Here is a 15,676-nt window from a genome sequence, read left to right as displayed (position 1 = left end):
CCATTTTAAGGCAGTAAGCCACAGAGCATAACAAAATCTGCACTAGGCTGGGGTTATCTGCTTACCAGCTACTACCAGGAAAACAGTTTTCTCCAAAAATTAAGAAGACTCTGGGATCCCAGAATGGAACTACTGCTTCCTGCTTGCCCCCCAGGAGCAGAGGCGATGACAGTGCCTTCCACAGAAAATGCTCAGAAAGTTTAACTGTGAGTAGCATTACCTGGCAGTTAGGAGACCGAAGGTCCCAGAGTCGAATGGTCTTATCAAGGGACCCAGAAATGAAAGTGTCATCCACAGGTGACATGGACAAGGCCACCACCCTGCAATGCATCAAGATAGATAAGAGTTGAAGCAAAATGTTAGCAAAAAATGAATGTGAACTCTAAACCACTCTGCATACCTGTACATACCCTATCTCCCAAAACTGCCATTTTAAGAAACAAACTAAAACACACATATATAAGCATATCAAAGACAAGTATAATGAAAAAAGCAACTTAAAGCTACAGCAAAAAATGTATGATTCCAATACAGACCAAAACCACGATGACATACCACTCCAGACCCACTAGAGTAACTACAATCAAAAAGACAGTAACAAGTGTTGGTGAGCACGTGGAGAAATTAGAACCCTCATACAATGCTGGTGGGAAAACAAAACTGTGCAGCCACTTTGAAAACGGGTTTTGGAGTCCCTCAAAAACAGTTACCACAGGACCCATCAATTCCACTCCTAGGTATATATCCAAGGGAACTAAAAACATATGTTGTTGTCACGTGCTGCTGAGTCAGTTCCAAATCATAGCAACCCTATGTACAATAGAATAAAACACTGCCTGGTCCTGTGCCATCCTCACAATCATTGTTATGTTTGAGCCCATCGTTGCGGCCTGTGTCAATCCATTTCATTTGAGGGCCTTCTTCTTTTTTCGCTGACCCTCTACTTTACCAAACAGGATGTCCTTTTCCAGGGACTGGTCCCTCCTGATAACACGTCCAAAGTATGTGAGACGAAGTCTTGCCATCTTTGCTTTTAAGGAGCATTCTGGCTGTACTCCTCACACAAACTTGTACACAAATGTTCACAGAACCATTACTTGTAATAGCCAAAAAGTGGAAACCACCCAAATGTCCCTGAACTGATGGATGGATAAAACAAAATGTGGTATATTAATACAATGGACTATTACTTGGAAATAAAAAGGAATGAAATACTGATTCATGCCACAGCGTAGATGAACCTTATAAAACACTATGCTAAGTTAAAGAAGCCAGACACAAAAGGTTGACACATTGCCTGATTTCATTTATATGAAATGCCCAGAACAGGGAAATCTATAGAGAAAAACTATTGCTAAGGGCTTGGGGACAAGTGAGATGGAGAAAGTTTACACAGCAAGTTAGGTTTCCATCTGACAATTGCTATACAAATTGTTCAGTGACATTAGTTACATTTATCATAATGTGTCAACATTCTCTTTGTGTTCTGTTTGTTCCCTTTTCAGTACTCTAGTTCTTACGTTCTCATCTTTGCTTTTGAGAAACTGTTGACCTTTTGGTCTCATAATGATTTTTAAGTAGAGCACCGATCTTGCGGGTAATATGATCTTGCAGGTAATACCCTTTATTTTGTGTACCACTCTGCTGTTTTGCTAAAAGGTGACCTCATGGGAAAGGCTCAGTTCTAGGTCTCAAGAGTGTCTCAGAGTGATGCTCTCAGGGAGTCCTCTGTTCTCTACTGTTCCAGTTTGTCTGGCTTTTTTTTAAAATAAGAATTTGAGTTCTGCTCTATATTTTTCTCTCATTCTGTTCGGGACCAAGTATTGTGACCCTCGTCAGAACAGTCAGTGGTGGTAGCCGGGCTTGTTTCTTCTCCACGCCTTTGGTCTTGTTACTCTTTTGCTCCTGGTGGGTAGAGACCCACTCAAACTTGTTGCCGTTGAGCCGATTCTGACTCATAGCGACCCTACAGTTGTGTCTTAAACAGCTGCTCAAAAGGTTTTAAGACCCCAGATGCTACTCACTTCCCTAGGATGCAGACCATGATTTTTGTCAACTTTGTTATATCAACTGACCAAGCTGTCCCATGAGACTATGCCTTCACACCCAGAAAACCAATCTCAGAAGGTGTCTGATTATGTCTGAGGAGTATCTGTGTCTTCAATGAATATATGTGCCTGCACCCATGTATTTGTTTTTACACATACCTATAGATACTTCTGGAGCCCTGGTGCCAAAATGGTTAGGAGTTTGGCTGCTAAACAAAAGGTCAGCAGTTTGAATCTGATCCTTGGAAACCCTATGGGGCAGCTCTACTCACTCCTATATGGTCACGATGAGTTGGAATCAACTTGAAGTCAACAAGTTTGGTGTTTTTTTTTTTTTTTTTGGTATAGATACTTCTATCTGCTCTCATCTATGTACACACCTGTACCTGCCCATATACCAATTTGCCTATACCCATCCACATGTGCTCACTTTGGTCGTGCTATGCTGACTACATCTATATTCGGTGCCACTTTTCCCATCACCAAAAAAAAAACTAGTCTCTACAGTATAAACCGTACTTTCCCCACCCTCCACCCCCTCTCCCTGGTAATCACGAATGAACATTGTGGTCTCCCTGTATTTATCCATTCCTATCTTCTTATAAAAGAGGAATCATACAATCTTACCCTTATATGCTTGACTTATTTCATTTGGCATTATGTCCTCCAGGTCTATGCATGTTATATGTTTTGCAGCCTCATCATTGTTCTTTATAGTTGCATAGTATTCCAATGTACGTATGTACCATAATTTGCTTATCCATTCATCTGTTGATGGGCCTTTCAGTTGTTTCCATTTATATGCTATTGTCAATTTGCTATTGTGAACATAGGTGTGCATATGTATGTTCATGTCATTATCTTTAGATCTCTAGGGTATATACTTAGGAATGGGATTGTTGGATCATTGGGTAGTTCTATTTCTAGTTTTTCTGAGAAAGAGCCACACCATTTTCCACAGTGGCTGTACCATTTTCCAGTCCCACCCGCAATGGATAAGGGTTCCAATCTCTCCACATCCTTGCCAACATTTGTTGTTACCTGTTGTTTTAATCAGTGCCATTTTAGCAAGGATGAGATGGTATCTCACTGTAGTTTTGATTTGCATCTCTCTCTAATGGCCTTGGTGGCATAGTGGTTAAGAGTTCAGGCTGATAACCAAAAGATCAGCAGTTGGAATCCACCAGGCACTCCTTGGAAACCCTATGTGGCAGTTCTACCTTGTCCTACAGGGTCACTATGAGTTGGAATCGACTAGATGGCAATGGGTAATGGTTAATGATCGTGAACACCTTTTCGTACGTTGGCTGCTTGGATATCCTCTTTGGTGAAGGTTCCGTTCATGTCTTTTGCCCATTTTGTGATTGGGTTGTCTTTCTGTTGCTGAGTTGTTGCAGTTTTCTACAGATTTCAGAGATTACATCTACAGGGTTTCTTTCTGGTTGATGAAAGTGTTCTGGACAGGGATGTGGTTGCTCAACTCTAAATATACTAAAAATCACTGAATTGTACACTTTAAGAGTGAACTTATGGTATGTGAATTATATCTCAATCAAACAAAAAAGTATTATTCCTTAACTAGAAGTCTGTGGACTATACCAATGTTCTCAAGCTTGAGCGACATCAGCATCACCTCGAGGGTGGGTTAGAACAGGCTGCCAGGCTTCCAAACAAGGAACTGGGTCCCATGAGGTGTTTGGTTTGTACATAAGCAGTCTCAGCCACTGTGATCTTTTAAATTATCTTTGTGAGATGAATTTGACAACAGCAACTAGAAATGTTGGATGAGACGCTTAGGGAGCAGTGACTTTAAAATAATAGTTGTAGGATAATGTGGAAAAGGATAGCAATGATGGTAGAACAAAATGAATAATCTAACCAATGTCACTGAACTGTACACACAGAAATTGTTGGAATGGTTTATCTTTGGCTCTGTGTACTTTCACCTAAATTAGAAACAAAAAAAAAAACAGAACAGATTGCTGGAATCTATTCCCGGAGCTTCTAATCCAGTATGTCCAGGGTGGAATCTGAGAATCTGCATTTCTAACAAGTTTCCAGGTGATAGTGATACTGCTGGTCCAGGCACCACACTCAGAGAGCCATAAACCAAAGCCAAACCTGCTGCCATTGAGTCCATTCTAACTCACAGCGGCCCTATAGGACAGAGTAGAACTGCGCCATAGGGCTTCCAAGGAGTGGCTTGTGGGTTCAAACTGCCGACCTTCTGGTTGGCAGCTAAACGCTTAACCACTCCACCACTAGGGCCCCCAGGGAACAGAGGCCTATGCTAATAGCAACTATATTTCTGATATGGGCCCCCTTTAGTGGTTATACCACCAGGAGTCATTTGCTTAAAAACATTTCTTCCAATATGCAGTTGATGGATCACTTTTGTGTGGTATTTCTCATCATGGTCTTGTAACTTGGGTGGGTCTGTGCAAGTAAGGTAATTGTAGCCCACCAAAGGGATTGGTTAGTTTTGCCATCCTGCTAAGCTTAAAATGAGCCATCCCAAGAGGTGGGAAGGAGAGGATCTCACCATCACTAAGGAGGAAGAACCAAGAGTACAGTGGGCCCTTTGGACCCAGGACCCCTGCGCTGAGAAGCTCCTGGAACCAGGAGACGGAAAGATAGAGAGAGCTGTGACACTGAAGACGGTGAGAAGCAGCAGTAGAGAAACGGCAGCAGGAGACTGGCAGGAGCCGGCACGGTGGGATTCCCCGCTCGGCGAGAAAGCTGAGCGCCTTTGGGCAGGAGACTTGCTGGGAGAGTAGGGTGCCTCTGGGCACTTGGTGGAGCTAGGTTTGCAGACCTATGGAGCTAGAGCTGAGCGCCTTCAGGCCAAGGCTTACTGGCAGAGTGGGGTGACTTTGGGCACTTCTGACAGAGCTAAAAGAGCTTTGTAACTCTTGCCCAAGCAGGGCAGAGGGGGAGGGTCAGAGAGGAGTGCCTGGGGACACAGCTGAGAAGAGACTGTCCTGGTGGAAGAACTGTATCCTGAGCATTCCTGATCCTGAAATGTAAACTGTTGCTTCCCTAATAAACCCCACAATCGTTGAGTATCATTTCTAAGTTCTGTGTGACCGCCGCAATGAATTACTGAACCCAGCAGAGAAATAGAGAATGCCATGGGAGGGATGGTTGTTGACAGAATTGGTAAAGATGGTGGAGAGAGGGGGCATGTCTGACCTCTGTCTCATGGTAATCAGCCTTAGGATGTTGATCTTGATTCTCCTTCCCCCTTGTTAAGTTAGGGGAGGTCAGACACCTCCCCCCACTCCATTTTTACACAATATAACTAAACTAACATTTGTACTAGCTTCTCAACTTAAAAATTTAAAAGATACTATTAAAAGTTAAAATTCCCAAACCCAAAACCCACTGCCGTGGAGTTAATTCCAACTCATAGCTACCCTATAGGACAGAGCAGAACTGCCCCATGGAGTTTCCAAGGAGCACCTGGAGGATTCAAACTGCCGACCTCTCAGCCAGCCCCTGCAGCACTTGACCACTACGCCACCAGGGTTTCCTGGGAATGCTTAGGTGGTAATAAAACAAAGTGAGCAGAATGCATATCGATGTGTGACTTTGTACCGTGGCATTCAGCGCAAAAGCTCAGAGAAAGTATCTGGTACAAGGCTTAGAAGTGCGGGTAACACGAGGAGGAGCAAAATCCCAACCCTAAGGAAACTTAACTGTCTAGTCCAGGCAATGCCAAGAGAAAGGGTCAGGAGAGGCTTTCTGGAAGAAGCAGCATTTGAGGTGGACAGGGTTTCAATGGGAGACACCTTTCTGGAAGGTAACAGACAAGAAGGCATAAGGCCCATGTTCAGGAAGCAGCCCTGAGTTTACCTCATCTGGAGTGGTAGGAGATAATGCTGGGAAATGAGTCAGAAGCAGAGTGAGCAGAGCTTGACTGCAAGGGGAAGAAACAGACAGATCTGGAGAACCACTGAGGTTTCCTGAACAAGGCTGTAACGTGGTCAGAGCTGTACTACAGAATGCTTTAGCAGGATAATGAGGTAGGAGAGATCGATCAGGATTTGACAAAAATCCACCTGACAGCGCATGAGCTAGGGCAAAAGCAGAGGAGAGTCAGGAGGGAAGTGACACTCGAGGCTAAACCTAGGCAGAATCCATAGGGTTTGGCAACTTAATGGACGTGAATACAGGAAAAGGGAGTGAACAGACAACAGAGACTTCGAGTCGGGGAAAGTGGAAGGCATGGAGATGAAGAAACTTAAGGCAGACAGGGAGATGCTGGGCCAAGGAATATAACAATGAGGAGAGGACTGGAGTGCCGGACCTGTCAGGTGGGGGCACAGAAAACACATCTGGGTAGATGTGTATAAAGAGTAAATATGTATAACACCTGCGGGTGGAAGGTGAATCTGGAATTCAGGACAAATGTGGGCTAAAAATACTGATTTGGGAAGCCATCTGAGCAGAGGTCAATGACATTAAGATGGAGATATTTGAGAAAATGCTGAGAGGGGAAAAAACCAGGACAGACCCTTTGTTTATAAAGAGGGGCCATGAAAGGCAAGAACAGAACTAAGATGGGAAAAGTCAGCAAAGGAAAATAAGTTTTATTGAAAGGTCAAGCCTCAAAAAAAAAAAAAAAAAGCCTGGGACAGTGGATTCTAACTGAGGGCAAGGAAAGGAAAGGGAAAGGACTTCAGGGAGGGGGGAGGATGATTCTGAAATTAGATTGTGATTTAAACAGTGACTTGAGTATGAAGAGGTAGAGATGGGGGTGTGCAGATTATTCTCTCAAGTTTGACAGTGAAGAGGAAAGGATAATAGGGTCAAGAAATAGATTTAAGATAAGGAAGACCAGGTCCGTTTGTAGGCAACAAGGAAAAGGCCAGTTAAGGAAATGGGGGCAAACAGAAAGAGGGAGTTAAGCTTTGTCAAGGACGATACGCTACTTTCTCAAGGAAAGGGTGCCAAGAGAGGAATTTAGGGGAAAGGGATTAAGTTGAAAAAAACTTTAGATGGCCTTAATTTTTTCAAAAAAGGAGAGACCAAGTCATCTACTAAAAAACAGGAGGTCAAGAGCTTAGATAACTGAAAAGATTTGGGAGAATTTCAAAGAACTGTAATTAACCCTTAATTGCAGATGGTACATTTGTTAACTTTAACTTCGCTACCCACTCACTGCCTTTGAGTTGATTCTGACTCATAGCAATCCTATAGGACAGAGTAGAAATCCCCATAGGGTTTCCAAGGCTATAAATCTTTAGGGAAGCAGACTGCCACTTCTTTTTCCCACAGAGAGGCTGGTGGGTTCAAATCACCAACCTTTTGGTTAGAAGCCGAGCACTTTAACCAAAACCAGCAAAAAATTTGCTTATCACAAGCCATCCTTTGTCTGGAAATACACAGTAATCAACGGCTGCAACCTCCTGTCTTCGGCAACACGGGAAGGCCCTGCTCAACCAGTAGTGCAGCCTACAACATGGGGCTCCAGCCATTACCTGTCAGGTTCTATACCACTCACTCCAAGCTGTAATGAGTTACTATATACTTGTGAGTGAAAGCAGGAGCAAATCCCCCAGGTAATTAAAATGTTATCCAAGGGGAAAATGTGTTCAACATTCAACCAAAACTTGAGGAATCAGAGGAAAAACCTGAGGGGAGAGGGTGGAGGACCAAGAGAACCTGTACTACAATACAGACTAGAGAAACAAGCTTCTTGTCTTCTGCATCCTCACTAAGGTCTTCAAGTGGGACATTTTTATGTAGGGCAGGGGCCTGTGAAACAGGAGCCACCTTTACCGGAAGGCCCCAAACAAGCAAACAGTCCTTTCACTAAGAAACATCTGAGGCTTGGGATAATTTTTACACTAAATGTAATTTTTACTTCATAGGTTTTCACTGCATATCTTTAGCCCACATTTTTCCTAATTATGTTTTAAGTGAGATTTTGGTTTATCTATGAACCCCTACCTCAGCCTTCTGATCTCAGTTCATCAGGAGTTGGCTGTTTTGGGAGATTTAACAAGACTAAGAAGAAAGCTAAAGAGCAGTGAGGAACTCTTCAGTTCACTAGTAAAATCTCTCCATTTTTCTATTCCCTAGGTAGCCTCAGGGACAGAGGAACTACCTACTTTTACAACACCTGGGTCTTACCTTTTGCTATGTCCAGGAAAGTATCTGATGTATTTGTTGTCATGCAAAGACAGGTAACGAATAGTATCTGTAAGAAGACAAATAAGGAATGATGATCTCATGCTATTCTAAAAGGAATTTGCTTTCCATTTTCATCTCAAAAAGACAAGGTCAAGAACTGACTGTTTTTCATAACCCAAGCAAGGTGTGATAAATAACGGCCAATAATTCCTCTCCAGCGGCAGAGATGACAGTAGGCATGTACAGATTTCACAGAACTCAAAAACAGATTTTAAGTTGACAGTATGTAGAGCTATGTTTAAAATCACCGTTCTACTACCAATCTTTGGCTTCTGTATAATTACAATACAACTTGCCCTGCAAATATATCCCGATCGAAAATAAAATAATCAGTTGTTTTAGGCATTGGTCTAGTGTGCCCACAGAACGGCAAACCTTAAAAGAAAATATTTGGCTGCTGAGGAAACAGGCTCAAAGAGGTGAGCAGCCATGCTAAACTGAAGGTCAGGCTAGACACTGACAATAGATTTTGTTCCAGGGTTCAACAACATGTGGACCCCAGCCTGGCCTTATCTGAATGTTCAACTGCATAAACAACTTATATTGAAACTGAACAAAATGGAAAGAGAAGTAGTCTCTTAACTACTTCTTTTCTAAGTAGCCAACTAAGCACTAGTCTCATGTACATCAGGTAAGAATACATCTGAGTTTTAAAAAAAAAGGTGGTCAAAAGGAGAAGTGAGGAGCTTTAGGTTAAAAAGATCTCAAGACATTTTAAAATCAAACTCACAAAATATATACCAAGTCATAGCAGTGAGATTTTGACAGTATCAAGTATCAAAGGAATAATCACAGAGATTTATGCTTAGTAAAATCAGACACTCCTGAAAACCAAATGATTCTGAGATAGAAAACAAACAAAAATAGGCAATGATGGTAGGGGAACGAAGTGCCAAAAAGACCAGAACTGGAAAGGAGGAAAGTACTTGGGCCTTAAAAGGTCTAGGAATAAGGAACAATTGTTGAGAAGGAGATTAACAGGAAATGATGCCAAAATGCTGAGAGGAAAGCACAGGGAGAACATTCTTGAGGCAAACAGAATCCAGGAATAGAGAGGGTGAAAGCACCAAGCCATCTCAGTAGTTCACAGGGGTGTTTTCTGATAAGAGGGCATTTAATCTAGAAGGGGAAAAAGGGCACTCTGTGGGTTCCATACCTGAATTCTACATGGTTTGCCTTTAAAATGTCTTCAAACTTATCAAACGACAACTACAAAGTATTCTTGGTTGTTCTATTTCTAGAAGCTACTCACCTGCCCTAAGAAGAAAAGACTTCTTCCCCATTACCTGATTTCCCAGAGGTGAGCAAGGTGCCGCCATCCTCTCCGCCCCGCTTGGTAGCTGGCGCACTGTTCCTGGCAAGGCAGTGGCCTGTACAGTTATCTCCTGTACCGGGTGGTATCATAGACCCTCAAACTGTACAAACTACTACCTCAGCCTGGAATCAGGCAAAAGGGAACGGAGCGCTGGAGGAACTCTTCAGGATGCACTCGAGACAGGAAAGGCAACATCCTCACAGCAGAGGCCTGGCAGCAAAGCTGCAAGTGCTATGCATTTGCCTCATCTTGCACCACATATGGAGAATTCTCCTTTAATCACCCAGAAAGACAGCCCCACAGAAGAAATAAACCAGTTTTATATTCTTTTGTCCAAAAACATCAATTGTACTGCTTACTTGGAAAACCACTTCTGGAACAGAGGCATGAAAAGTAGAAATGATACACTTACTAAAATCAATTACAAGCAGAAAAGTTTCGTTTAAAAAAAAAAAAAGACTTCTGCACATCTGTTCTAGATAGGCACAGTCAAAATAGCAGTCTAAGCAATCCTTGTTGAATGACATTAGAAAAATCTTTCTACAAAAAGTGAAATAGTCGATAAACCAGCAAGATAAAGAACAAAACTCATTCACCTGAAGAGTTTTAACATGAAAATAAGTGTTACAACTTGATATCCAAGACAATCTGTCAGCTGAGAATGACTTATACCACGAGAAATGCAGGTAAAAATAGAGACCATTTATTAAACAAAGCAATTCACAAATTTAACTTCTAAAAATAACTCTTTACTCTTCAAAGATAGTAGCTTTATTTAACAGCAAAGAGGGATAAAATTCAGATAAAATGTTCCTGGAATCGAAGATGACTAAGGTCAGTACGCTGTCTTCTGTAACACTGAACGTAAAAGGTGGGCGTTCGCCAAAAGCTCTTCTAAGTTTCCTTAAGCCGCCAGAGTTCAAGCATTTGTGAAAAGACTTCTCAAACCTATGTATTTTGAAAATGAAGGTACTGTTGTTTACCACCTGCTACATCAAGTGTTCTTTCCTTTTATTTGTTCTAAAAGTATTCTTTTAAGTTTCAAGAAGTACAAACCATAAATGCAATCCATTGTTTCCTTTTTCCACTCCTCACTCTCAAACTGGAGAAATTCCACACCCAGTTCCAAGTCCATCAAAAGGGCTAGTGATGGTGCTTGCTTCCAGCATTTTTTCAGTCATAACAAGGTTAATTAGCATTGCTAACATCAGAGGAAAATATTTAAACTAAAGAACTATAACCAGAGCAGAAGCAGTCACAAAGATTCCATGAATAATTTAGAAGAAATCATGACCATACTTCCTAAAAAAAGGCTTGCTTACCGTCTATTTTGTTAGAGCTGTAAACAACTGTGTTTGCCGCATGTGTGTATCTGATGAGGTCCACACCATATTTCTTACTGTACAGGGTTCTCTTTGGTCTGAAGAATAAATGCACAGAGAAAGAAAACCATCAAAATCCTCCATCACTGAAATTTGGGACCTCTATATTAAAAAAAAAAAAAAATTTTTTTTTATATAAACAGATAAAACTCTGGTGGCGTAGTAAAGAGCCTACAACTGCTAACGAAAAGGCTGGCAGTTCAAATTCACCAGGCGCTCCTTGGAAACTCTGTGGGGCAGTTCTACTCTGTCCTATGACTCAACAGCAATGGGTTTGTTTGTATATAAAGAGAAACACTTGGTCATGTGGTGAGGGTGAAGATTCTTTGGTAAGCTCCAACACGGGAAAGGAACAATTTCTTCCAACAAAAGAGAGAAACAAATTAATCAAGTGCAGGAGCTGTCTGGAAACTCTGGTGACGTAGTGGTTAAGTGCTACGTCTGTTAACCAAGAGGTCGGCAGTTTGAATCTGCCCGGCACTCCTTGGAAACTCTATTGGGCAGTTCTACTCTGTCTTATACGGTTGCTATGAGTTGGAATCGGCTCGACAGCAGTGGGTTTGGTTTTGGGTTTTAGGAGCTGTCTAAGAAGACTTTCGCCTCTGACCTCCCAATACTGAGGTTAGGAAGTGGAAGTTAGTCTGGGGCCTCAGTTCAGTCTTTACTACCATGTTCAAAAGTAAGCTTTGAGTTAAGAGAAAAGTACATCTATGTGGGAGGAAGGGCACACGAAACGACATAGGTCAAAACTGCACAACGAGCGATATGGAAATGCCAAATCAAAGAGGTCATGCTTTTCTCAAGCCATAGACTTAGCAGCTTTCTTCAAGAAGGCAGTGATTTATGACAACTGAAACCAGATGCAAAACTGCTTGCTTTTCCTAATATAACCTGCTCTTGCCGAAGATCTCCTCCTCCCTATCCTGCAAGTCCAAAGCACTTGATGAGCCTTTTAGAAGAGACAATCTCTTCCCTAGCACAACGAGTCAAGGGTTCTGTTCTTTTTACATTAGTGTAAAATCACACATTTCCAAGCTTAGAGCTTCTCAATTCATTTGCTGACGTTCCTTGAATGTCTTCCTCTACAGAACCTTGAAGATCAGCCGAAAGTGATCTTAGCAAAATCTTTAACCAAAAACTTTCTCACACTGCTTAAGTTAGACAAAACTTTTTGTTATTCCCCAAATACCTATGTAAAACTAGATTCCAATGCTAGAACAACTCTTCCATAGGCACCAAATGAGAAAACAGGAAAGTTTTTAACGTAGTATTCTACAGACAGGTCCTGTGAGGATTTCCTAAGTCCCGAATCAATGTTTACCAAGAGTTCCAACTTAGGAAAAAGAAAGAAGTCCACCACTTAATGTAAAATCCTCTTGGAACCTAGATGCTAAACAATCAGACAACTCAGGTAACCTTAAGAAGTCAATCATTCCCATTTTCAATTTTTGTCAATACTAGTGAGGCCAACATAAAAGCCTATTTCCAAATAAAACTCCTCACTCCTAATACAATGGATTTCCCACATTTTCACCTTTACTGAGATCCTCACCCTCAAAAACATTGGTTCAAAGGCTATCTTGTTAAGTCCATCATCTGTTGTTCTGCCGTGGCGTTACCAGGAGGTAACCAGTGAGTGTGAGAGTGTGTGTCTGCTTCTACCTGTGGACCCAGAAGACTATCCTCGAATTTCAGCAGATTACAACATGAGGACAGAGCCTCAAGAACCAATGTTAAAGGAGTGGTGTGAGAAAAACTTTCCCTTCCACCTAGATATAGCCTACTTGTCTCAAATTTATCAATAACACCAACCGAAGACTTGTTCCCAATAACAGAAATCTATTATTTCTTTCATTTCATATTTGAAAGCAAGACCCTAACGTACATTGCATCCATTTCAGGGGTCCTTTACGAAGTTCATGCACAACATTCTTTCACAAGCTTTTTGCTAAGCTCCTTGCCTCACACTATGGTTCTGGAAATCAGGTGTGAACAAAGAAAATAATATTAAAGCCTTCCCTTTGAATAGTTCGTATCAACTACCACAAACAGTATCTTTTATATTCTCTGCAATTGAAAAACCACTCATTGGATGATCTCCATTATAAACAAAGATTAAATAAACAGTAAATTGAAAAATACTAAGCATAAAGAATCTCGTTTCTTAAGCTTCCAAATTCTAAAACTAGTATCATTTAATAAAGACACTGTACCCTCCAAGGAAACATTACTTTTCTTCCAATGTTGGTTTGATGTACACTAGTGGCAAAAGTTTTCTTCACATTACCAGTTAGAAACAGACTCCTGGAGGTTAAAGAGACCTTGGAGGTAACGGTCGTCCAATACCCAGAGAAGTGGTTTGACCGGTGTCACATAGATGGTTACAAGGACAAACCCAGGTATCCTAAACACCAAGCTGCTCATCTCACCACATGTCACAATAAAACAAGGTCGAAGAAAATTTAAAAGAGCATGCCCTATAGTACTGTATCAATATTAAATTTCCTAATTTGGGTAACTGTGCTCTGGTTATGTAAGAGAATGTCTTTGTGCTTAGGAAACCCATGCTGAATTGCTTAGGGATAAAGGGACTTGATACCTCCAACCGACTCTTTAATAGTTAAGGGGGGAAAAATATGCATACATATAAATATTTACAAAGAATGACGAAACAAATGGGACAAAATAAAACCAGCTGGTGAAGCTTATGGGAGTTCTTTGAAACACTGTTATACCTTTTCTATAAATTTGTAATTATGTAAAAATGCTACATGGGTGAATTAACTGCACTGTAGCATAAAACTGACATTTTACTTCTGACAGGATTTCATGTCACTATCATCTCTTCCAACAATTCAAAATTATACTACATTCGGAGAGAAACTATGAAGACATTGCTATCTTCGTTATCTCTGAATAAGGATATAATCCTCTGGTCTCAGATGCCAGGGAAAGGTTCTAATTTGTGTGCAAACATTTAACACTTCAAGCAAGCCAGTTCAAATTACTTCTAGCTCCAGGACCCTAGAACCTCACCTCCACCCCAGCTTTAAACGTTATTCCCTCTACTAAGCTGATTCAAGTGGCCAGACCCGGACAGGAATCCAGCCACTAAATAAATAACATGGATTCAAATAACTCAGTCTCAGTCCAGCTAACAATTCCCTCTCGCCCAGGACCACCACTGCAGGCTACTAATCTTCTATACACAGCAAGCAGATAGAGTCAATTACATAACACTTTCTCATACGCCTCTGTGCAGAAAAAATTAGGGAAAACATAGCTCAGATCAAAATAGCATCACTTTAGATAACCAAATTCACAAATAAAAAGTTTCAAAAGAAAGTTTACAAACACCAGTTTAAGCAAACAAAAAAGGCAAAAGAAACACCTGGAGAATTAGAGAAAATAAGTAACAAAATAAAATCTGACAAAACCAGTAGCCAGTGATTAAACCAAACATCTAAAAGCCTGTTGGAGAGGGTAACTGAAGGGAAATCAAATTCAGTTTAAACCAATTTCTGCTCCAAAGGAGCTCACAACTTAGCAGGCACTTGGAGAAAACAAATCCACAGGGATGAGGCGAGGCTACAAGGGGCCCCAGGAAAGTGCTGTACTCGTAGATTTTGCAGAGATGCAGGTGGGGAGGGGGGGGCCTCCAGAGGACTTGAGGCAACAGAAAAGTTTCACGCTCAGACTTGGAATTTTGACAATTCCATGTGGACCATAAAGTGTAATTAAGAAAAAAAAGTAGAAGAGGAAACACGAAATTGTTCCACGATGCTTTCTTTGTTCTAAGGGAGGCTCACATTCAGGTTGGGACGGGACAGCCAACTTCGTTGGAGTCTGGCAAAAGAGAGATGATAGGAGAGGAAGGCGAAGTTTCAGACGGTGGAGCACGCTCACGCCAAGTGTGGGCACCAGGTCTGGGCAGGAACAGAGTGGGTTGGAACAGAAGGAAAGCACAGGGGCCGAAGGGGCACTACAAATAAAACCCTGACAGCTCAGAACTGCCACCACGCGACCTCAGGGCAGAAAGGCCGCGGGAAGCTGAGGGGCAGGCACGGACGGGCGGAGTGCCAGGGCTGAATCGAGGTCACCGAGGAGAGGGCAGAGAGAGAGATGACGCTGGTCAGTGAAGCAGGAGAGCAACCCCTTCGGTTCGCTGTCGGGACCAGAACCGACCGGCACCTCTGACAGAGCCTGAAGAGCGGAAAAGGCAACCTGCGGGGCCGGGGTGGGCGGATGGGGCATTTAAAGGTCAAGGTCAAGGTGGGGTTTGGCAAGAGATGCAGAAGCCCTCTCTGCGGAGCCCGAAGACGTAAAATAATGTTGATGCTGACTATGATGATGATAACGGGAAAGAACGGTCTCCTGGCCGACGGCGGGGTGGAGGTGGCCCTGGCCGGAGCCAGCCCTGGCAGGAGCCAGCGCAAAATCGGCCGGGGGCCGGGGGCCGGGGGCGGGCGCGGAGCGAGTTCCGGGCCACGGGAGGGACTCAGAGCCGGGCCCAGGGCCGCTGCCGCACTCACTTGCCCTCCTGGCAGTCATAGAGCACGATGGAGTCGTCGTCGCTGCTCGAGATGACCGTCTCGCCGTTGGGGCTGAAGTCGAAGCAGTTAATCTTGTCCGAGTTCTCGCGGAACACCTTGGCGACGCGGAAGCTCCGCAGCACGCTGTCGGTCAGCTTCATGGCGGCGGCTGCTGGCGGCGGCGGCGGCGCAGGGCCGGGG

The 15,676-nt window shown here is 42.7% G+C and overlaps 1 protein-coding gene across 1 annotated transcript in view; it reads right to left on the bottom strand.

The window, feature by feature from the left end:
• Positions 1-15,676, bottom strand: part of WDR82 (WD repeat domain 82) — an 18,799-nt gene extending 3,123 nt beyond the window's left edge. The window contains exons 1-4 of the mRNA XM_064274436.1: positions 15,476-15,676; positions 10,884-10,981; positions 8,187-8,253; positions 221-320 (exon numbers count right to left, since the gene is read on the bottom strand). Coding sequence (XP_064130506.1) covers positions 221-320; positions 8,187-8,253; positions 10,884-10,981; positions 15,476-15,636 — 426 coding nt within the window. The 5' untranslated portion in view covers positions 15,637-15,676. The remainder of the gene's footprint in view (positions 1-220; positions 321-8,186; positions 8,254-10,883; positions 10,982-15,475) is intronic.

Source organism: Loxodonta africana, chromosome 22, assembly GCF_030014295.1.
Source record: "Loxodonta africana isolate mLoxAfr1 chromosome 22, mLoxAfr1.hap2, whole genome shotgun sequence".
Taxonomy (NCBI): Eukaryota; Metazoa; Chordata; class Mammalia; order Proboscidea; family Elephantidae; genus Loxodonta; species Loxodonta africana.
The sequence above is the reverse complement of the archived record's forward strand: the minus strand, read 5'-3'. Positions and strand labels throughout refer to the sequence as shown.